The following is a 21,302-nucleotide window of genomic DNA, read 5'->3' as shown; positions in this document are numbered from 1 at the left end:
TCAGTTGAGGAAAGAACTAAAAAAAACCCCTCTTTCTGTAGTTGTAGATCCGCTCTGAACCAGAAGGTGGGAGCAGTGCGCCTAAGTAGTCGCTGTGCAGTAAAGCAGCGAAGAAGACGCGGGTGTCATCATCAGTATGCCGTCAGTGCGCGCAGCGTGGAGGTCACGCTCTGTGAGCCCAATATGCAGGCACTATATGCCACACTTTTGCTCTGCGTCCATGGCTTCTTTTTTAACCTCCGCCCGTCGGAGCCTTTCCTTACTGCCTACTTGATGGGACCAGACAAGAACCTGACCGAGACGCAGGTGAGTTAGCTGTGGCGGCTACAAGCTAACCGTGGATACAGTGATGACAAGTGAACACACGTTCGTTTATTTACTCTACTGTGACGTCAATGCTCGACGTAGGCCATTGTCATTTTGACATCATTTTTTATACTCGATAAGTTTTCATATTACAAGTATGACGTATTACAAAAACTTTTTTTTTCCGCTGTCACGGTTTAATATAGCTTTTGGCGTTTGAATTTGCACGCCTATTATGACAATATCAGCAAAACAAGCAGAGTAAAAACCAATATGATTGATTATCATGACGTTTTGAGTGAATACCTTTGGGTTGTAGAGGAAGCAAGAGCTTTTAATGCTAATATATAACTCTACCTCTAATAAGCCAATGGCCAAATTTTGTGAGTGACAAGTGAGTGTTCCTTGGGGTTTATTTACAGTTCTCACAGACTGTGTTTTTAATCAAAGCACAATGAATAGGTTTATCGTCATCTCTTTTTTGGGGGGGGGGGGGGGGGGTAAAAAAGAAAACTTGCAAAGTGATTTATTTATTTATTTTTTGCATTATTGTTCTTGTTATGCTGCCATAAAACCTGCAAGTTCCACACTTTTCTCATGCAGAACATGTGTCCTCTAACTTGTTCTGACCTTTCACCCATCATTGGCCGTCTCACTTTACACATCCTGTTTTCTCACCTTCTCCTTGGTTTACTTGCTTGACTTGAATAAACCAGCAACATTTTATATGTGTTGGACATGTAGACAAATTTCTGGCATTAAAGATTTTGATGACTGTAGATTATAAGAGTGGCATTTTGTGACTCAACACTTCTGCTCTCTTTGTTGGGGTGAATAAATCAACAGGGAAATTTAATCAGACAGAAAAAAGCCCTATTGTGGAAAAGAAAATGTTGAAATCTTTGGATTTTCTGCCTAATCCTAAAATAATCACTTCCACCATGCTGGTCAAAGAAAGGACATGACAGCCCCCCCCCCCCCCGCTATGGGGGAGTTTTATTTGGGTCAGTGTAGTTTTACATACTAAGTAAAATTTAGTAAAAATCATGAAAATGGAAGCAAAAATTCTAATACATTTTACAACATCCAATATGGTGACCACTGTAAAAATACCAAAACAAAAATAGAATTATTTACAAAATCCATCAAATGGCAATATCCCATATGATGAAACTGAAATGGCATTCTTTCTGAACATGTTAAATTTGAGTTTTTTAATGACGAACTGATCCGTAGCACCTCACAGTCCAGTGTAAAAACAAGATTGAACATGTAGAATTAACATTGGTGTTTGTCTTGGTAAGCACAAATCCTACTCTGGAGTACAAGCCTCATGACTGCTCCGTTGCCAGATTCCTGTCCAGATTCATTGACATACCCTTTCAGGTACCTCTTGGTTTCCAGAACAAATTTTAAGGTAGTTATTTTATACCAATGGAACCACCAGTAGAACCAGTTAAATGCAGAAAGGCTGCCATATTTCTCTCTGCTTTATTTTTGTGGTGAGAGGTTTTGTGAATGTTTTTTTCATGTCGCTTTTGACTGAACAATTTTAATCAGAATTCTGTCACTGTTTTCTACAGGTGGTGAATGAAATCTATCCAGTATGGACCTATTCCTACTTGGCATTGCTCTTCCCCATCTTCCTGGCAACTGACTACCTCTGTTATAAACCAGTGTTAATCCTCCAGGCTACTAGTTTAGTAGTTACCTATTCTGTGCTTTTGACCAAGAAAAATCTTGTAGCCATGCAGCTCATGCAGTTTTTCTTTGGACTGGCTACAGCTTCAGAAGTAGCCTACTTCTCTTATATCTACAGTGTTGTGGAACCAGCACAATACCAGCGTGTCACAAGTTACTGCCGCAGCATCACCCTGTTTGGATCAGCCGCTGGATCACTGACCGGGCAGCTCCTGTTGTCCGTGGCAAAAGTAAAGCTTTTCCACCTCGTCACAATCACGCTGGCCTCTGCTGTCGTGGCCTTTTTGGCTCCTTGGTTTCTCCCGATGCCTAGGAGGAGTCTGTTCTTCCACAAGATTCCGGCTACAATTGACAGTAAACCACAGTGTAATAGCGCAACGCTGTTGCAGACCAGTGCCGAGTTAGAGAGCAGGGTCCCTCTGACTGGCCACAACACCACTACAGTGAGTACTGTTTGGTTGGAGACTTTGAATTATTCACTCCTGTCTGTCACTGAAAGCTTTAATGTCGATACACTGGAGCAGACTCAGAAATTTAGAATGTGAAATGATAGATTTTTATTTCACGCCAGATGTGACAGAAAAGCGTTGTTAACAGCGCAGTTCTCCGTGCAGATATCACCGGTCAAGGACGGCGAGAATAACCGGACTGGTCTCGTGGATGTGATGCGGATGTTCTTCAGCGACTTTGTGCAATGCTACAGATGTCGCACTCTGCTGTCCTGGTCACTGTGGTGGGCATTAGCTACCTGCGGCTATTTCCAAGTCATCAATTATACTCAGGCACTGTGGGAGAAGGTTCGGCCGTCCCGTGACTATGAAATCTACAATGGTTATGTAGAGACACTCTCAACACTGCTAGGTAAGGGTTCTTCACAGTTGTGATAATCTACCTTTATGGAAGGGAGGAATAATATTACATTTGGCAGACTAATATTCATATATTTGATATATCGGTGATAGCTGGGCCTGTGGAGTACCTACACAGACGTACCAGTCTGATTTCCTGAAGCGTCATGACTGATCAGTTATGTGTTTTGCTTTCCTACAGGTGCTCTGGCAGCCCTGCTGGTGGGTTACTTACCTGTGCGTTGGGACCGGTGGGGGGAACTGGCCTTGTGCTCCCTGTCCATGCTGATGGCGGTCTGTGTGTTCATCATGGACACATTGAGGAACATCTGGCTGTGTTACAGCTCGTACGTTGTCTTCAGAACTACGTACATGCTGCTTATAACTGTGGCCACGTAAGTGCAGACACTTCTTCTTACTTAATCAACGTTTAATGGGAGCGTTATGACTTGTGTTAAAGACAAACGTTTATCTTGAACACCCTTTACAGCCATTGTCATAACCTAGAAATGTAGCTTGGGCAATGAGTTTAAACATCAACAGTTTTTGTTATCAACAACCCCACATCGAGGACTGATATATTATGTTACTTTTGTTTAAACAAACCCAACTGTGGATGACGGGGATGGAATTCCTTTCCCAGTTTGTGACTGTTTCCTGGTGTGAAACAACGCACAAACCCCCTTCAGAACCCAAGAAAAAAGCAGAAGTTTAGATTAACAGTAGGGATGTCAAGACGAATCAGAAAACCATTATCACAGGATGGTGAGGAGCTTTCATATTTAGACTGTTTGCACTGCTGGCAGCCATCCGCTCATCAGGAAGGAAATATTTACAGTTGCAGAGACACAGCATTGAGAGCAACCTTGGGTTTACGGTGTTGCACAATGGTATTTTCGACACGCAGATTGCAGCCGCTGTATGGGAGCAGTTTCTTTTCGTTTGTCCCTCGCAATGTCAGGCCACTAATGCTACTTCTTTGTCAAAGAAAGGTCACGCGACTCACCCTGTGTGCATTTTGAATTTCCTGATAAAGCAAGCAGCTGCAGCGCAGATCCCAAGCTTCTGCTTACATTTCATGCTTATTTTAATCTGATCTATCAGGTTTCAGATTGCAGCCAGTCTCAGCATGCGACGCTACGCCTTGGTGTTTGGAGTGAACACCTTCATGGCTCTGCTGCTTCAGTCTCTGATCACCCTGGTGGTGGTGGACTCAGCTGGACTTGGCCTTGAAGTCTTCACTCAGGTCCGGAGGTGATATCCTGTGTTATTTTAGTGTATTTCACCTCTCACCTCTGACTGATGGTCATCTTGTACATTTTTTCCCTCAGTTCTTCATCTACGGTGGATACTTTGCCATCATATCTTTAGTCTTCTGCATCGCTGGGCTTTGCAAAGTGCTCTCCAGAAAGCACTTTGTGCAAGAGGCCACAGAAAACAATCCAGCAGAGGTGGGGACAGACCCTCCTCCGATCGATGGCTTAGATTCCTACTTGCAGATTAGCACCGCAAATGTTAACGTGACTGGTACTTTTCCTGCACAAGAGAGATGAACTAAGGAGCCCCCAGTCAAATTTCCTCAGCATCTGATTATCATTTTGTAGAATTTATGCTTATTAAAACAAACAGGTACAATGGTGAAATTGGCTAATGGCGCACATCTGCCCTAGTATTATTTTGGTACAGAAAGTCCTCACCCTTACATATACTGAATATGACTGGAGCATAGATGTGCTTGGAGATACAGATTCATGCACTGTAGCTTGACAACATCAATGCCTTACACATAAATGAACACTTGATCTAACAGCAGAAATATAGCACTTTGCAGTATTAATACTGCAAAATGCTATATTACAATTTACACTATCCACAATGGTTTTTTTTAATCTAACAAGAGTATATTTGTAGTATATGAATTTGTTCCGTTTTCATAAAAATGATTTTTAGTTGTAATACACATTACTAGTAGAAAACTATAATGATGGAGGGGTATCCTGTTGATCTGTATTTTCTGTTGTAGAGTTTTGAACTGTTACACCAACTGTACACCAAACACATGGGGAGTGATGCTGTCTGTGCCTTTGAAGGTCAAAAAACATAAGTATTTTTAAGGGAGACCAAAAATATACCCAGTTTATCCAGCTCGTCATACAGTACCTTTATGTGTGCACTGTAGAGGCAATTCATGGAATGCACTTGATTTTAGTCCTGCTGTCTAAGTGAAGCCCTTTAAAAAGAATCATTTTCCAGTCTTAAAAACATCTTGTAAAAACTAACTCTGCTGTAACTCTGCCGAGTTAAGGTTGAAAATACATGTCTCTGCGAACAAATATAGCTGCTTTATAAAACCGTAAATGTTAATATATGCACATAACTTCTTCCAAAATACATTAGATAAATAAGTTATGCTGGAAATCTACAGTCAGGGCCACAGGGATTCGGCAATCTCTGCACACACAGTCGGAATAAAAATGAAACGCACACCCGATATAGTTGCGTAGAGGTGGAAATCGTGCTCTTGTGAACCTGATTGTGTTGAGGATGGATTGTTATTGGGCTAAATGAAGTGATCCACTGTGTTAACAGTGGACAAGGTTGTAAAATGAGATGATTGCTGATTATCACCTGTTGCCCTCGTCACACTGTATCTGACTCGGTATGAATGTGCTCTTATTTCCACTGAAAAATGTGCACTTATTTTATATTGAGGAATATATTGATTGTAAGGTTTGTTGAAAAACAGTGTGACTGTTATGAAAGTTTCAAAAGTATGTATTTTTTTATGCCATTTTTGTAAAAAAAAAGAAAAGACTGTAGGTCTACTTATTGTAACATTTGTTTAAATAAAGACCAACCACATTAAAACCAATCACAGCGTCCTTTCCCCCCCAAAAAAAGCTTTGTATCTTATTTGTAGCATGTACATATCAGCACATCTTAAAGTAAATGCTGTGGGAAACATCCTGTATTCATTAGAACTTTATATACATGTAATGGGAGTGCTGATGTGTTCTAAGGACAGTAGTATTTGAAGATCTTTGATATTAAAACGGCAAAACCCAGAATGATTCTGGTTTTCAGAATACGTAAATATTTAAAAACCGTGGAACAGAAACACATGCATCATACATTCCCAGTTGTGATATTTCTTATAACAGTTGTCCTGAAATAACTACAACTACACTAATGGGTTTGTGACATTGTCGAGCTTTTATCTTAAAATACTGATGACAGTTCATGCGTTTCATTACATCATAGTGATGGTTTTAAAATTGAAAGTTAAGACTCAAACATCTCAGAATTCCAGCTTTAAAAAAATCTGTTGAAACCAAATTAGTGCCTTTAATTTGATGCATAGTCTGACTATAATGGACAACGTAAAGACAGTACACTCTGCAGTACACTCATTTCCTGTCAACTGTTCCTCAACATATTGAGGATGCACATGGGCACAAAATCATCTTACAAGTGAAATAGCTTAACCCTTCTATAACATTCTCTGGGCAGTATTCTTGCAGCAAGTTGACAAGGTAAACATCATATACACTGGTTTCCATTGAATGCAGTGTACAGTTGAAGCAACTAGTTGTGATGGTGCTACTTGCTTGTACTTTATACTATCAATATGTCTCAGTGTGTAAACTGTCGTGGCAAGTATTACAGCAATAATAATAGATAGAAACTGTCTGCCTGCTCACTCCAAATAAACTAAGTACTGGGTGTCAGGTAAGGCTCCAGATCACAGTGAGGAAGCCAATGATGCCATTCAGGACAGCAACACCCAGGTCCAAGTTGGAGTCACGCGGAGATGCTTCTCTACAGGAAACACACACACAACATCCAAATGAGTTAAGTTATTGACTAAGGCATCATAAGCTGGAGGTTTAGAGAAGTGTTGAATAATATTTTATATATGTATTATAAGGATATGTTCATGGACGTTGGTATACCTGCATTTGTCCTGTGTCAGTGAGAGAGCAAGCCCAGCAGATCCTTCACGAGAGTCAATGCAAGTGAGAGTCCAGGAAAAAACCCAACAGATGCCTCCGATGGACACTGACAGCACCAGGATACTCCAGAAACCTGAGCACACAAGTGTGTTCACCATTACAGGAGACAAGGAACTCAACTGAATGCAATCATTTTTGCCAAACATGATTTCAATTTGTGTATGTCACCCTCATAAGGACAGAAAAGTATTTCCTCTAAAGTTCAATTTCATTTTAATGACTTTCCTGTTGGTAAAATATTGAAAAAGTTGTGACATGTTTATGACATGTTTATTTTACATTTTAATTAAAGCTTGCAGCCGTGAGGAAAATTATTTGACCATAACCTTTAAAATTAAGACAGGCTTCTTTGTTAATTCCTGTATGAAACAGAAGTATTTATGGCTACATAGTACAGTGTTAATCCTCCTTGAGAGGTCAGGAGATACATAAAATAATTCAAAATTAAATTTTTCATGTATGCATATTTCTATGGAACAATGACATGATAAATAATATTCCAGCAATTAAGCTGTTTTAGAGTTTTTTTTAGAGTTACTTGTGCTTTTATCTAGGAGGTTTTTGATGTAGGTCTTAACATGTAGAACTCTCTAATTATATTTACCCAGAATCCTTTGCTGTGTCCCATCTTGACCTCTCACTGTCTCTGCCTGCAGCTCTTGAAATACAAAAAGGGATAAATCAGAAAGAGTATGCAAAATGAATATGTCTAATCTGAGACTAAGTGGAATTAGCCACTTTATAAAACCATAAATGTTAATACAAGCACATGACGTCTTTCCAAAATAAATGAGATAAATATATGTTAGTCGGGTCCACAATTTGGAAATTGTGCTCTTGTGAACCTGATAAGGTTGGAGGATGGGACATATTAAAACAACCACGTCATCCATATTTAGATTTTTCAAAGACTAAGCAAAGTTTGTTATCAACAACATCACTTATTTGAACGTTATAAAGTGTAAACTGTCTACCACTGTATGCTTCTTGACCCAAAATGATAGTATGACAGATACAATTTTGGGATATTTTATGGAGATTGTCAGAGTGACAAACACACACAAAAAATTCACTCTTTGAAGCATACATGTCCACGCTTGAAGAAGTAATCATTATATATATATATATACAAGTATCATTATGGTTCATTTTCCTTTGAGAGAGGAAAAGGTCACGGATAATTAATTTCCAATTAAGCACTTAGGCTGTCTAATGTTATCAAATAAATGTAGTCCATTGAAACGACAGTATTCTGGAATGTAAGTAAGTACCTCGAAACAGTACTTGTGTAAATATTACCGCACCCGTGACGCGTGCGGACGCGCGCACGAACACGCGCATACCTTTAATTATGGGGTAGACGAGCGCGCAAAAACACCCAATAGCCATCATAGCCGCGACCGAACCCAGCACTGATATTCCCACGGACCACCACAGTCTGGGTCCTGTTCTGGTTCTGAGCTGCAAGGCCACGGGCTCCAGCGGTCTTTGGTCCGGGTTCTGGCCGGAGACCTCGGGATCCTTCGGCTCCGGTTCATCCTCTGAAGAATACGATCGTCTGAAACTTAAAACGTGCCTCGTTGTTGCACCCCTCGGCATTGTCGTGCACTTTATCTTATGTGCGTATGGCTTTTTGGTCTCTTCCGTCAATGTTAACAGATGGTTTCAGTCATCGCTGCACTAATATTTCTAAACAGCCACCGACTGACCAACCAGGAAGTGCTGCACTTTCCTCGGGAAACTTTCCCAAATTGCACTTCCGCAAACAAACACTCTCCCTCGGGCTGTTCCGTCACTCCTGTCAAATCAGAACGAGCGTCACAATAGTGCATAAAACAGTTTTGGGTAAATGAGTCAGTCTTTTGTTATAATATGATAGGTATAGCAGATTGTCATTCACTCATGTAGTTTTTGCTTTTGCCCTATTTTAAAAAAAATAACCATAACTCTTTTTTCCTCTCTAATTTACTAAAGCCTAATTTTCCTTGAGTCATTTTCTTTGCTCTACATTTGCTACCCCGCTTAAGAGAATTTCGGTTACATTTTCTAGTTTATTGAAAGTTAATTTAAACTTTAGGCGGAAGAGTTGTTTTATAAGAGTTATTTTATAAGCATCCCTCTCGCTGTTTCATTTTATATGTATATATATATATATATATATATATATATATATATATATATAATGTTAATATATATATAATGCTATGTATACACATATTGTATAGCTACGCACGAGCGTTGTGACACAAGGTAGACGGAAGTGGGTGCGTTTATTCTGAAAGTAAAAACCGGAAAAGGTGTTGACGCAGATAGATTTGTTGCTGTCAACACCGCGGAGCAAGTCCACCGTGTTCACGGACGAGTCAAGGTGGTTTTTTTGCCAGTTAAAAGCATCTTTACTCATTCACGGTAAATTAATATTTTGCTATCACTACAGAGAAGCTTATGTTAATTGGTATTTCAACACTATAAATAAGCAATGGAGGCCCGAGGCTGCTCTGGTTGTTGCGAAGCTAATTTGTTCTAATAACACGGGGTTTCGAGTGCATTAATCTATTTGTGTTAAACCTTTCTCATTCCTATTTTATGTCGCAGTCTCGAACGCGATAAACTAGCTGCGCATCTACTCTTAATATATATACGTCATTTAAAATGTTCAATATTAGCTTGCTAAGGTACTTTAATAGTTCAAACGATTGAAACCCTTCGCTGGGTTAGCAGGATTAGCATTTTTACATCAGCATTTCAGAAATAATATAAATCGCATACATTTTATTAAAGGTATTAACATAGTTGGAGTGAATATGTCCTTGTACCTGCCTATTTTTTACTTGTTGCCTTTATCAGTGAAAATATTACAGTAGGCATGTGGTTACTGCAAAGTGTACTTTTTTACGCTAATATGTTATACTAATATTTTAAGTTTATGTAGCTTTACGCAGAGAAACTAAGCGCCTCGTCACACTTTCGTCTAGCTGTAGATGCCGTTTTGGACTTAAATCGATTAGAATTGTTAAAAACGCTGTTGTACATACATTAACTGATGGGCTTTGGCTTTTAGACTTGTGAAAAAAGTTTCTGCTCATTAAATTGTTCATTTTATTGGTCTTAAGGGTTTTTTGCCCTTTAAAATGATCCAATGCTGTTGGATCAGGAACATAGATGTATGTTCTGTATGGTTCAATGTCACTTTTATTTGATGTAAATACCCTATTTACAGTAATACCATGTCAGTCAACCAAGAACTTCCTGCTCTCTGACTTATATTTTTCTTGATGCCATTTTTACTGCAAGTGGCCGTGAGTAAACTGCACATTACGCTCAATGCAGGTCATCTTAATTTCGCTTGGCATGGACAAATAAGAAACGGTTCATTTTCATTCTTTTTATAGCTACCATTGCAGCCACAATCCCAAAAATATGACCGATGCGGGTTTACCGCAGTCATAAACCTGATAGGTTGTCAGATCCTTTTCCTCGTGTGGATACCGATGGCACAGAAGATGGTGTACTGGCAGATAATAAAACCCTAATCTTGAGTGATGTTGATTATAGTTCAGAGCCAGTGTCACAGCCCAGTTTAGGATTGTAAGAGGAAACCACACATCAGATGGGCAGGGAGCTGCGTAAAAATCTAAAGAACTGCATAAATGTCACGGACTAAAAGTGTGACAAGATGATATAATGATACAGGAAATGGATGATTTAGTACCTCTACAAGCTGCTGTTTCATTTTCTTTCTTTCTTTTTTATTACAATGATTCCAAAGTATACATAATTAGCCTATATCTAGGTTTATTAAGAGTGCTTACAGCCGCACTGATGACACACACAGAAATAAAAGGAACTGTGACTGTCTACGATAGGCGGTTTTTCACCGCTTCTCGTTCATGGTGCTTCTGTGGTTGGTCAGCATTAACAAGCTGACTTTGTCTGTTGGTTAGTAGCAATATTTATTTAAAGCAACATGCTGTCAAGCAGCATTACATCACATCCAGAACACACTGAGGCACTGTGAGGGAGAATGCAGGGCGTAATTGTTGGGGGTTGGGAGATAAATGAAACGTGTGAGATGACGAAGAGATGAAGCGTCTTGAGTTTAGATGCAGCTGCATTATTCCAGTGTCACAGGCTCACGAACATCTCCCATGTTTGATCAGCTGGAGAATTTGGCTGTTTGCTCTGCGGCCTGCGTTATCGCACCTATCCAGCATTTTTTTCACATGACATATGAAGAATTCAAATATATTATACATGCGTTATCAATGATTAATCTATATATATATTAAAAATGTATATGTATATTAAAAAATGAGAAGCTTGTGACACTGAAAACACAACTTTAAAAAACATAATTACCACCCTGTTTAAGGTGATATTCAGCCAAAATCCATGATAAGTTTAGATATTCTCAGGTTACTTTAGCAACAATTAGAAAAAAGGAAACTCTGTTGTATAATTGTAATTTTTAATGATTTTCTTTTCTTGTGGCTTTGGCTGTCTCAGTAAGAAGATAACTTTAATTTAAAAAAGTCTGTAGACATTTTCAGCAAAATGTTCAGTTCAGTATCATAGTTCAGTAACACAGGCTGTTGTATTAATTTAATTTAAGAATGCTGGTATTACAGTACACATACTTTGGAGGTTAGATAAAGTATTTGTGCCCTACAAAGAATATCAGCTGCTATTCTAGCAAAGTTTATTGGATCAAATGTTGCATTTTTTGTTCCTATGTGAATGTTATTGTATTAATTCAAACATTTTGGTTGGTTCCTGATGTCATTCACATTTGAAATGAATTGTGGGTACAGTAACAATACTGTCAAAATTACCAGACATTATTGTCTGCAGAAATAATTTATTTCCAAATTTGTGAAATGGTATAAAACATTTGTCACGTGAGAAGCTAGAGCCATTTTTGTTGTAATTACTCACCTCATTACTTTGTTGATGGAGTTTTTTTGCATCAGCAGGCGAGTTATTTCCCCCAGCCTCACTAATCATGGTGTTCTCCATGTCTTGCAGGTCTTTGGATCAGGCAGTTGGAGCTGGACGTGCTTGATTGTTTTATGTGAATTACAGACGTAACTGCAGCGGTTGTGAGTGGGTGCTTACAGTGCACTTCTGCAGTGAGCGCTATGTCTTCAGAGCTGCTCGTAGATTTGTCTGAAGACCCTGCAACTGCACAGCTGGGACAGCTGAAATTGGCCACTATAGAGGACCAACAGTGGCCAGCTGATGAGTCTGCTCTCAGTAAATCGGGTAAGGGATTCACAACATCCCTTATTAATAAAAAACCTCCCTTCTATCATTGTTTGCAATATAATAACACTGTGCTGTTTCATTTAATGTGGATAGTGCAGTCACAAGACTTACCTGGCTTCAGGGCAGAACATTACATTGGTGTTTGCTGTATGAATTTGTGTTTATTGTTTCCATATCTGCATGTTTCAGAGACAGACTCGCAGGGCTATGACCCTGGTTCCCCCCATCTGCCCTGGGATCATCCATTCTATGATATTGCCAGACATCAAATCATTGAAGTGGCAGGTTAGTCTTCGATTAACTAAATCTCTCATTTTGTTAACATTTGTTATGCTCTTGGTCTATGTCCAGGTATCTTTGAGCAGTCAAATCTATTCTAGTCCAGGGGTTCCTGAGTGGTTTAGAAGTTGGCCTTTCTCTGTGTTCTTGATTTGTTAAATGGTTTGGTTACGCAGCTGATTTTTGGAGACGTTCTACAGGCAGCAAGACCATGGCAGATATGAGCATAAGGTGAAGTTGCTGTAGAGGGGCAACGCACAGGCCAGCGAGGCTGATTTGAGCGGGGGTGGTGCCTCAGACCTACCCGCTAGGGAACGGGACAAGAACGGGAAAAACGCAGGCAGAAAAAACAAAAATGCACTGAATCATAACAGTTCAAGGCAAAGTTAAATAAAAAAATCTCTCTCTGAAAAATCGCAGAAAGTTGGACCTTGTGAAACATAAAAAAGGCTTGAATACGTGAGTGGAATGTGAGCAACAGTTGACACTTGGGATTTGTAAAGATTTCAATCAGACTCCGAGCTTGTTGCCTTTCTTTTGGAGCTTTCCATTCTCCGCCCCGGTCTTTCCAGGATGTCCCTGGGGTGTAGTCATCCCTAGATCCTGTTGTTATGTCACTTCAGCTAATAGTCAGTTTACCAAGTTACTGTTTTTTATGAATAATTACTGTGTTTTAGAAATAAGAGAAAAATCTCAAAAGTTTACTTGTTTACCTACAAGTTTTCCTACCTCCAAATCAGACATGCTTCGTACAGTTTCGGCTTAGAAATGCCGTTACGCTTAGGTATTGGACTTCATGGGATTGTTTGTGGAGGGGCTAAGAGCTTCTAGAGGATTGCAGAGAGGAGGCAGGATGTTGGGAGGGATCGATGAGAGTGTCGGGAATGGACAGGTGTTGTTGATCTTTAAACCTTTTAAAATAGGGAATTGAGCACCTGATGGCATTGTAGCCATCTATTAAATTCAGTTTTAAATTAAATTCCTGACGATGATTAAAAAATTGGTGTTTATTTAGGATCCGGAACAGGAGATGCAGGGTGATACAATGTAGCATTATAAAATCAGAGATGACACCAGAGCATGACACTATTGACGTGGATAATGAGTTTCCGAAAGCTTGATCTTATCCTAAATTAAGCAGGTTTAAATGAATCACCCATGAAGGTTAAAGGCCCCTCCACGTTTGTAGTTGCTAATCCTGTGGAAAAGCCTTTTCAGGAAAGAAACCTCAGCTCCAGTGATGTTCATTGGTTCATCATAAGTTCCAGATTTCAGGCACTGACCACGCATGAACTAATGTTATATCTAAATAGTGAGAAAATCTGCTTTATAATGAATAACTGTCCATTTACCGCAAAGTTTAACCTGAAAAAGTTGGAAAAACCATACAAATCTACCTTCCAGACATGTCAAATGAATATCTTATTCTGTTTTATTTGTAGGAGATGATAACTTTGGCAGAAAGGTGATTGTCTTTAATGCCTGCAGGATGCCGCCCCAACACCAACTGGACCATCACAAGTTGCTCATGTAAGTGCTAAAAACAATCAAGAAAACACGAAGTGTTGTCATTATTTGTGTTGACATCCCTGGATAGGACCCAGCCAGTGTAAAATTAAGCACTATTTCCATTTCTGACATATTTTGACAGGTATCTAAAAGGAACCCTGGATCAGTATGTCGAAAGTGATTACACTTTGATCTATTTCCACCACGGGTTAACCAGTGACAACAAGCCATCTCTTGGCTGGCTACGAGAAGCATACAGAGAGTTTGACAGAAAGTAAGCTCAGTGTGTTTGCGTGTCACTGTATATTGCTCGTCTTTTGTTTGGGGATTTGCGTGCTTGAAAGGATCGCTGATTGAGATTATAGACTGATTCAGAGAATCAGGGCATTTGCAGGGAGAGAGATCGGACTTGTCTTCCTTTTAATGAGGTTTTTCCTAAAAAAATTACAAGATAACGTGTGTATGTAGTAATTATATGAGCTTTCATAAGGTATTAGGTCACTGCTTAATAATCAAAGCTACTTGGCTCTGATCCTTTAAATTTTAAAGTCAACATAATCAAAATTAAATCAGTTCTCTCTTGGCTCAATTTTGTTTCCTTAAAATTTCATTATCTGTTCATAGATGTTTGAGTTAAAAGTTAAAAAAAATGCCGTTATGTTATTAAATGTATTCTTGGGGCAGGTTAAGGTGCATTTAAGTGATTCAGAATATACACCTGTCAATAACCAATTAATCTTTTTTTTTTTGCTCTTAGATATAAGAAGAATATAAAGGCTCTGTATATTGTCCATCCCACCATGTTCATCAAAACACTGCTGATACTCTTCAAACCAATCATCAGGTTTGTTCCATCTTCAAATCCAACTGGGGGATTTTACTAGAGCGTAAAAGGACTTTCTATGTACCGTATTTTATGGTAGCGAAAATAGGTAACCATGTAATATTAAACCTGATAGACTTTAATGAGGCTTTACACTGTAAAGGCTAGAAATAACATTGGTTGAGTATTTATTGTAACCAAGGTTAAATGTTACACCTCAGACCACTGAATGGCATTGAATTAGTTATTGTACACCTGTAATAATCTGAGCCCCCTTGTCTGTTTCTACACATAGTTTTAAGTTTGGAAGGAAAATAAACTACGTGAGCTATCTGAGTGAGCTGCAGGATGTGGTGAAGTGTGAACAGCTGCTCATTCCTACCCCCGTCAAAGAGTAAGGTCGACATTCTGATTTTCAATAAAACATATGGGGCACATACTCATTTCATTGTCATCACTGTGTCCAATGTCCTCTACCTTACGTAAGAGGACCACGTAACTTCTAAAATTGATGGTTCCTTGCCAGGTACGACAAGAAATTGAGAGCCTCCATGAAGCCAAGTAGTCAGCCTCCTATGTCCCCTCCTCACAGCCCTCCACTCCCTAACCAGGTGTTTGGTGTTCCCCTGCAGCTGTAAGTCCACTTTGGGTTTTTAAGCTGATGCTTGTAGTCTCACGGTCAGCTTCTGCTGATGGGGGCTATGATGGGAAGTGATCCTGACCACTGTTTGTTCTAGGCTGAGACAGAGAAGTTCAGGTGGTGACTGTGTTCCGGTGGTGATGAGGGACACCATTAACTTCCTTTCTGAACAAGGTTACTGTAAATAAATACTTATGAAAGTTGATTAATGGACCTGTTATTAAAGCCCTTATTTTTATTTGTGTGCCAGGTCTAGAGATTGAGGGAATATTCCGACGCTCTGCCAATGTGACTCTGGTTAAAGAGACCCAGCAGAGATACAACTCAGGTCAGATCACTGGTCCTTTTCCAGCATTCAGCTCATTCGTATGTATTTAATTGGGTAGAAAACATGTTAAAAATAAAACATTCTGTCAATAACATTCCTGATAACACCCACACATTACAGAGGAAAGTCTTCTGTGCAAACTGGAAACCACTCTCACCGGTCATTTTGGTTGGTGCAACATGGTCAGAACAACTTGCTGAAGTTCAAACCAAGCAGCAGAATGAGGACAAAAGGGGATTTAAATTACTTTGAATGTGGCACAGTTGTTTTTCTGAGTATTTCAGAAACTGCTGGTCTACTGGGATTTCCACACCAACCTCTCTAGGGGTTACAGAGAATGGTCCCAAAAAGGGAAAATATCCAGTGAGTTCTGATGAAAAGCCCTTGTTGATGTGAGAGGTCAGAGGAGAATGGCCAGACTGGTTGGAGATGATAGAAAGGCTGCAGTTACTCAGATTGTTATAACCAAGCCATGCAGAATAGCCTCTCTGAACACAGAACACGTGGAACCTTGAAGAAGATGGGCTACAGCATCAGAAGACCACACTGGCTTCCACTGTGGTCAGCAAAGAACAGGAAAATGAAGCTGCAATTGGCACAGACTCACCAAACTGGACAATAGAAGACTGTAAAAATATTACCTGGTCTGTGGAGTCTTGTAACATTTAGATGATTGAGGCACAAAATCACAGAACTAGTAGTTTCCACAAACGTTATGGCATTGTGTAAATAAAACAAGATGCTATTACTGACACACATAGCTTAGAACTTTACAAATCCAAAACCATCCAAAAAGTTTTCTTTCTTTCAACACCCAATAACTGTTGTATAAAGTGAAACAATGGTGTGTTACAGGTGAGACCGTACATTTCAGTGAGATGGAAGACGTCCACCTGGCTGCTGTGATTCTGAAGACATTCTTAAGGGAACTTCCTGAGCCTCTGCTGACCTACAAGCTGTACAACGACATTGTAAACTTCTCCTGTATGTAACGCTAGCTTATTTTCTTTATTGACACCCCCTTAATTTAAGGGGTTGTTTTCATTTGGCTGGAGTAACATTTTCAGGGGTATCAAAACCATTTTACCTTTAACCCCTGAATATAAAAGGACTTTGAATAAGTACCTGTAATCACTGAACAGTAAATGCCATGTTTTTGTGAAGCCAAGTCACAAGTCTTCACCTCATTGGGCTTGAAGATGCCGTGACTAATGTTGCTGTTTGTGTTTGCTGACTCTCAGCTGTTCCCAGTGACAGTCAGGTGACTGTTATGAAGAGACTGGTCGAATCCCTTCCAGAAGAGAACTATGAATCATTGCGATATCTCATCACATTCCTTGTTCAGGTGCAGTATGGATATAGTTTAACGGTGTTCACATGCTGTAATTATGTCCAGTTTTGAGGGGTTTGCACTCTAGTTTTTGATCCACTGCCATTTTAAACTGCTGTGTGGGGGCAAACTTTGTCCCTTAATTCATTTTCATCTCTAAACTAGGTGCAGGTTATGGCACTTTTTAAAAACCATTTATCATTACATAACTTTTAATATCAAACATGTGCACGGCAGTCACATTTGAATAAATCATTTTAAGCTTTGCTGTTTTCAATATATGTTTTTTCTACTGTGCGTGAGTCACCTGGGGTAACGTGTGCGTTTGTGTTTTTAGGTATCAGCCAACAGTGAAGTGAACAAAATGACCAACAGCAACTTGGCTGTGGTGTTTGGTCCCAACCTGCTGTGGGGACAAGACAACGCCATGACTCTGAGTGCGATTGGGCCAATCAACAACTTCACCAGAATCCTCCTGGATCAGCATCATCTGGTTTTTCCTTGAGTTCCGTCCAGTCACCCTGCAGTCTTTGTTCAAGTGCGAAACAAAGATGCCCAGTTGGCGTTTAGCTCTCAGCAGCATCATTATGGTACTTCTCTTCCAGCAGCACACAGACATGAAGATCACAGATACCACGGACCACTTTACTGTATGTCTTGTTAGTCTTCTACTTCCATTTATATGTTGACTCCTACTGATTTGCCCAGAAATGGTGTCTGTGTTTAGCTACCACCAAAAGTCTATATAAGTACATTTTAAAAATGTGCATTTAAAAAAAAAAAGGCCCTTTTTTGTTAACTGTTTTCCCCCATTTGCCTATACTCCCCTAGATGGTGAATAAGTCTTTCAAAAAAGCCTTAAGTGATGTTTGTTTGCATATATTAAGAAGTCACAAATGGCAAAAAACTCAAATGCAAATATTTAGTGATTGCAGTGCATCTAGTCTGGCTGTAATGGAGGAAAATAGCATTTCTGGCCACATCAGACCAATGCATGTTCCCAAAACTGTACTGTGATTGTCTCCATGGTCACCCAAGGCATTTCCTTCAGATATTTAGCATAGAGGTATATAGTCTGGTTTAAATTTCCTCTTTTCAGGCAACTATCGTTATAAAAGTGGCCTCAAAATGACACGCCTGCACGATTGGAGATGAAGCCTAATGGAACATACAGATAACACTACAGTGCATTTCTAATTAGCCCAAATTCAAATCCTAGCAACAAGGAGGAGAATGGAGTTAGCGTCCGCACAGACGTCTCAGGGAAATGGCGAGCTTGGTACTACTGTAGATGCTGACAATCTATGAATTGCTGTAGCTGAAGTAGCTGTAGAATAGGAGCTGAGCTGTTACACCAGCAGCGCCGGAGTGATAGAACCCAAACATGGCTGTGCTTGCACAGAAGTCACACCTATGTCGTGTGCACTTCATGACGCGGATACATTTTTAAAGGCCGTCTCCAGGCTGCAGCAGCATATTCGGGCCTTCACAGGTGTCCCACATATGCTTGTGTATGTGTGTAAATTCAGAATATCCAAGGTTCTTGGTTGTCCAGTTAATTGTGTGCTGGACCGTTTGCCTTAATATGCTGCTGTGTTGAATATAATTTAAATATTAAAACAGAATATATTTTGTTTTTACCCTATTACAACATTGTAATATTGTTGCTTATTAGAAATTATTTGCTTCATACAAATTTCTGGAAGAAAAAATAGGATGATATCGTCACTGTTTTCAAACTGTCCAAAGTTTAGAAGGGACAATAGCAGCTTTGTTATATAGTAGTGCAGTAATGTCCTGGGTACTACAGCCATGCGGTGTTGCCTCTGGGTATCATGTGGATCATTCAGCATCACAGTACACAGATTTCTGCACATGTCATTTAAAATTCCATCCCTCCAGCTCAGTTTAGATGTAGTTGTATTTGTGAATCTCCTTCAGTTAGCGCAGGGAGCGTGTGTAGTTGCTAACTCCACTAAAAGAGTAATTAAAGTACAGTACTGTTGTTACTGTCATGGTGAAATAAACGGTGAATTTAATATATCTGTACAATGGTGTAAATGTATGGTAATCTGTTGCATGAACTCTAGTAAATATTCCTTGCTGGTCATGGGTCCAAACTGCCAAATTAGCAGCTAAGCTAAAGGGCTTTACAATAAAGAGGAAACTTGGACTGGATCATGGTAACATTAAAGTATAGTGAACAACCTGTATTACATCACTGATACAGTGTTTTGAGACATTCAGAACATACGCCAAGATATTTTAGAATAAATAGCTGTGATTATCATGGAGAATCTGTTGTCTGCTTTTCAAAATGTTTGTAGTTCTTCACAGAAATTGTAGGTATTGCATTGCAAGTCAGAAGGGAATATTTGTGACCACAGGAAGATTTTGACTGAATATGTCTTAAAACGACTTCTACCATTAATAGTCTGATCCCCCCTTCTGTTCTGTTCTGTTCTGTTCTGTTCTGTTCTGTTCTGTTCTGTTCTCTTCTGTTCTGTTCTGTTCTGTTCTGGATACATAATGAGAAACTCCTTGAATATCTCAGCTACATTCAAGTTCACAGTTTAAGGCTTTAACCTGGGTAAAATCTGTTTGTGGCCCTTCCCAAAAACAGTCCATGACATTTCAGGAAATAAACAAGAATCATAACACGCCAGTGGAGTGCACATAATTTGCAAATGTTCTTAAAAATGTTATTACAAATTCTCTTGTACAGATCACTCGTTTCCAAACTTCTGTGTATCTTTATACTTCTGTTTTATTTTTTTAACGTCCTCCCAAAGCCTTAACGTATCCTCTAACTCCATCACATTTGTCTTCAAAGCCAACTCACTCAGACGCTTACAGTGACCAAGCTTTGGACAGAATTAGGATGTTAATAAATCTGGGTTGCAGTTTATATATGAACTCTTTTACTGTTGAATCCCAAAGTACTTCAGTGAATATTACAGTTGTGGTGTTGCTCATTGTCGTGATGGAAAAGACAGATTTTGTTGAACGAGAGCTAAAGCAAAAACAGTGCAGAGGAACCTCGGAGGATCACCTGTTGCAGCTCCCCATCATGGCTGTGCCATGTGTCATTGATCTGTCGTTGGTGTAGATATCTGTTCTGTACGGCTGTGTGATTGTGTGTTGATGCTAACCCGGCTGCACGACACGCAGCGTGCGTTTCCTGTGCGCGCGTGTGTGTGCTTTTGGGTTAGTGTATTATCGTCGTCAGGTGGAATATATTTGTGTGTGCGCATGCTTGTGCCTTATTCGTCCCCCTCTGATCATGTGACTCGCCATCCAAGTGCCCGTTCTGCCATAGATTGACGATGAGCTGCGCGCGACGCGGCTCAGCTGTAGTGGACGATCACAGGCTGCAGAATGTAACCTCCGAAACTCCGGAGTCTGAACTCCGGTAGGAACATTCTCTCTGCCAGAGCCTGACCACAATCTCGTCATTAAATCGGACGCCACTTTGATCTGATTCACCTTCTCAGCTCTGTTGATCGCTTACAGCCTGTCTAATCTATGCGTCTTAGTGCTGTAACTGTTGTCATAGTGACAGTGAACAATATTTCTCCATGGGAAAGATGATGCTGAATTATTGATATGTAGTGATCAGAGTTTTTTTCATAACTTTACTTTTGATATGTTGTGGATTTTGTCTCATGTATGGTAATATCGTACTGTAATCTTAATGTGTGGAAACTTTAAACAGACAATAAAAAAATGATCTTAGATTTGTACCAGTCTGCTAAATTCATTCATTGACTGTTGCGAATTTCCAGATTAAAGCCAAAATTGTATCAAATGGATTATTTTAGAGGAAAATTGGAAATCCTTTAAGACATTAGAATTTGCTTTCAGGGTGAATTCAACCGTAATGGTCGGCTTTCCTTTTTATTTTAAGAAAGGTGGTAATTGGGAAACACTGCAATAGAAATGGTGACAGAAAAAATCAAATCAAATCAATCTTAATTCATATAGCGTCTTTTACAATCAAAATTGTTTCAAGGCGCTTCCCAGAATCCCAAGGCCTGACCCCAGACAAGCAACAGTGGCAAGGAAAACTCCCCTTTAACAGGAAGAAACCTTGAGCAGGACCAGGCTCATGTAGGGGGACCCTCCTGCTGATGGGGGGGTGGAGAGGAGAGGAGAGGAGAGGAGAGGAGAGGAGAGAGAGGAGAGGAGAGAGAGGAGAGGAGAGGAGAGAGGAGGAGGGAAGACAAAAAGAAAAAGAAGAATAAACACTGCGGTCTGGAA

At 39.7% G+C, this 21,302-nt stretch overlaps 3 protein-coding genes across 3 annotated transcripts; 2 read left to right on the top strand and 1 right to left on the bottom strand.

The window, feature by feature from the left end:
* The first annotated feature begins 82 nt into the window (after positions 1-82).
* slc19a2 (solute carrier family 19 member 2) lies at positions 83-5,727 on the top strand. Its single transcript, XM_057026591.1, has 6 exons — positions 83-306; positions 1,890-2,450; positions 2,622-2,868; positions 3,058-3,250; positions 3,960-4,101; positions 4,187-5,727. Exons 1-6 carry the CDS (start codon positions 184-186, stop codon positions 4,406-4,408), a joined length of 1,488 nt encoding a protein of 495 aa, XP_056882571.1. The 5' UTR covers positions 83-183; the 3' UTR covers positions 4,409-5,727.
* A 318-nt stretch (positions 5,728-6,045) lies between these two features.
* arl6ip6 (ADP-ribosylation factor-like 6 interacting protein 6) lies at positions 6,046-8,632 on the bottom strand. Its single transcript, XM_057026595.1, has 4 exons — positions 8,212-8,632; positions 7,473-7,526; positions 6,809-6,941; positions 6,046-6,674 (listed from the first exon to the last, which is right to left on the bottom strand). Exons 1-4 carry the CDS (start codon positions 8,465-8,467, stop codon positions 6,581-6,583), a joined length of 537 nt encoding a protein of 178 aa, XP_056882575.1. The 5' UTR covers positions 8,468-8,632; the 3' UTR covers positions 6,046-6,580.
* Positions 8,633-9,127: 495 nt separating this feature from the next.
* arhgap1 (Rho GTPase activating protein 1) lies at positions 9,128-20,785 on the top strand. The gene is made up of 13 exons (XM_057027244.1): positions 9,128-9,277; positions 11,894-12,130; positions 12,323-12,418; positions 13,855-13,942; positions 14,064-14,195; positions 14,679-14,765; positions 15,040-15,138; positions 15,271-15,378; positions 15,482-15,558; positions 15,635-15,712; positions 16,568-16,696; positions 16,954-17,057; positions 17,380-20,785. The coding sequence occupies exons 2-13, from the start codon at positions 12,007-12,009 to the stop codon at positions 17,545-17,547; spliced, it is 1,290 nt and encodes a 429-aa protein (XP_056883224.1). The 5' UTR covers positions 9,128-9,277; positions 11,894-12,006; the 3' UTR covers positions 17,548-20,785.
* The last annotated feature ends 517 nt before the right edge of the window (positions 20,786-21,302 follow it).

This window comes from Takifugu flavidus, chromosome 3, assembly GCF_003711565.1.
Source record: "Takifugu flavidus isolate HTHZ2018 chromosome 3, ASM371156v2, whole genome shotgun sequence".
Classification (NCBI taxonomy): domain Eukaryota; kingdom Metazoa; phylum Chordata; class Actinopteri; order Tetraodontiformes; family Tetraodontidae; genus Takifugu; species Takifugu flavidus.
The sequence above is the reverse complement of the archived record's forward strand: the minus strand, read 5'-3'. Positions and strand labels throughout refer to the sequence as shown.

What these genes read in the sequence shown, in the direction of transcription:
- arhgap1 (XM_057027244.1), top strand. Translation starts at nt 12,007, where the DNA reads ATGTCTTCAGAGCTGCTCGTAGATTTGTCTGAAGACCCTGCAACTGCA. An exon ending in GTCTGCTCTCAGTAAATCGG is followed by an intron (nt 12,131 to 12,322) that starts GTAAGGGATTCA and finishes TGCATGTTTCAG; the next exon opens with AGACAGACTCGCAGGGCTAT. An exon ending in CGACATTGTAAACTTCTCCT is followed by an intron (nt 16,697 to 16,953) that starts GTATGTAACGCT and finishes GCTGACTCTCAG; the next exon opens with CTGTTCCCAGTGACAGTCAG.
- arl6ip6 (XM_057026595.1), bottom strand. Translation starts at nt 8,467, where the DNA reads ATGCCGAGGGGTGCAACAACGAGGCACGTTTTAAGTTTCAGACGATCG. An exon ending in GACACAGCAAAGGATTCTGG is followed by an intron (nt 6,942 to 7,472) that starts GTAAATATAATT and finishes TTGTGTGCTCAG; the next exon opens with GTTTCTGGAGTATCCTGGTG. An exon ending in CTGACACAGGACAAATGCAG is followed by an intron (nt 6,675 to 6,808) that starts GTATACCAACGT and finishes TGTTTCCTGTAG; the next exon opens with AGAAGCATCTCCGCGTGACT.
- slc19a2 (XM_057026591.1), top strand. Translation starts at nt 184, where the DNA reads ATGCAGGCACTATATGCCACACTTTTGCTCTGCGTCCATGGCTTCTTT. An exon ending in CTGGCCACAACACCACTACA is followed by an intron (nt 2,451 to 2,621) that starts GTGAGTACTGTT and finishes TTCTCCGTGCAG; the next exon opens with ATATCACCGGTCAAGGACGG. An exon ending in GACACTCTCAACACTGCTAG is followed by an intron (nt 2,869 to 3,057) that starts GTAAGGGTTCTT and finishes GCTTTCCTACAG; the next exon opens with GTGCTCTGGCAGCCCTGCTG.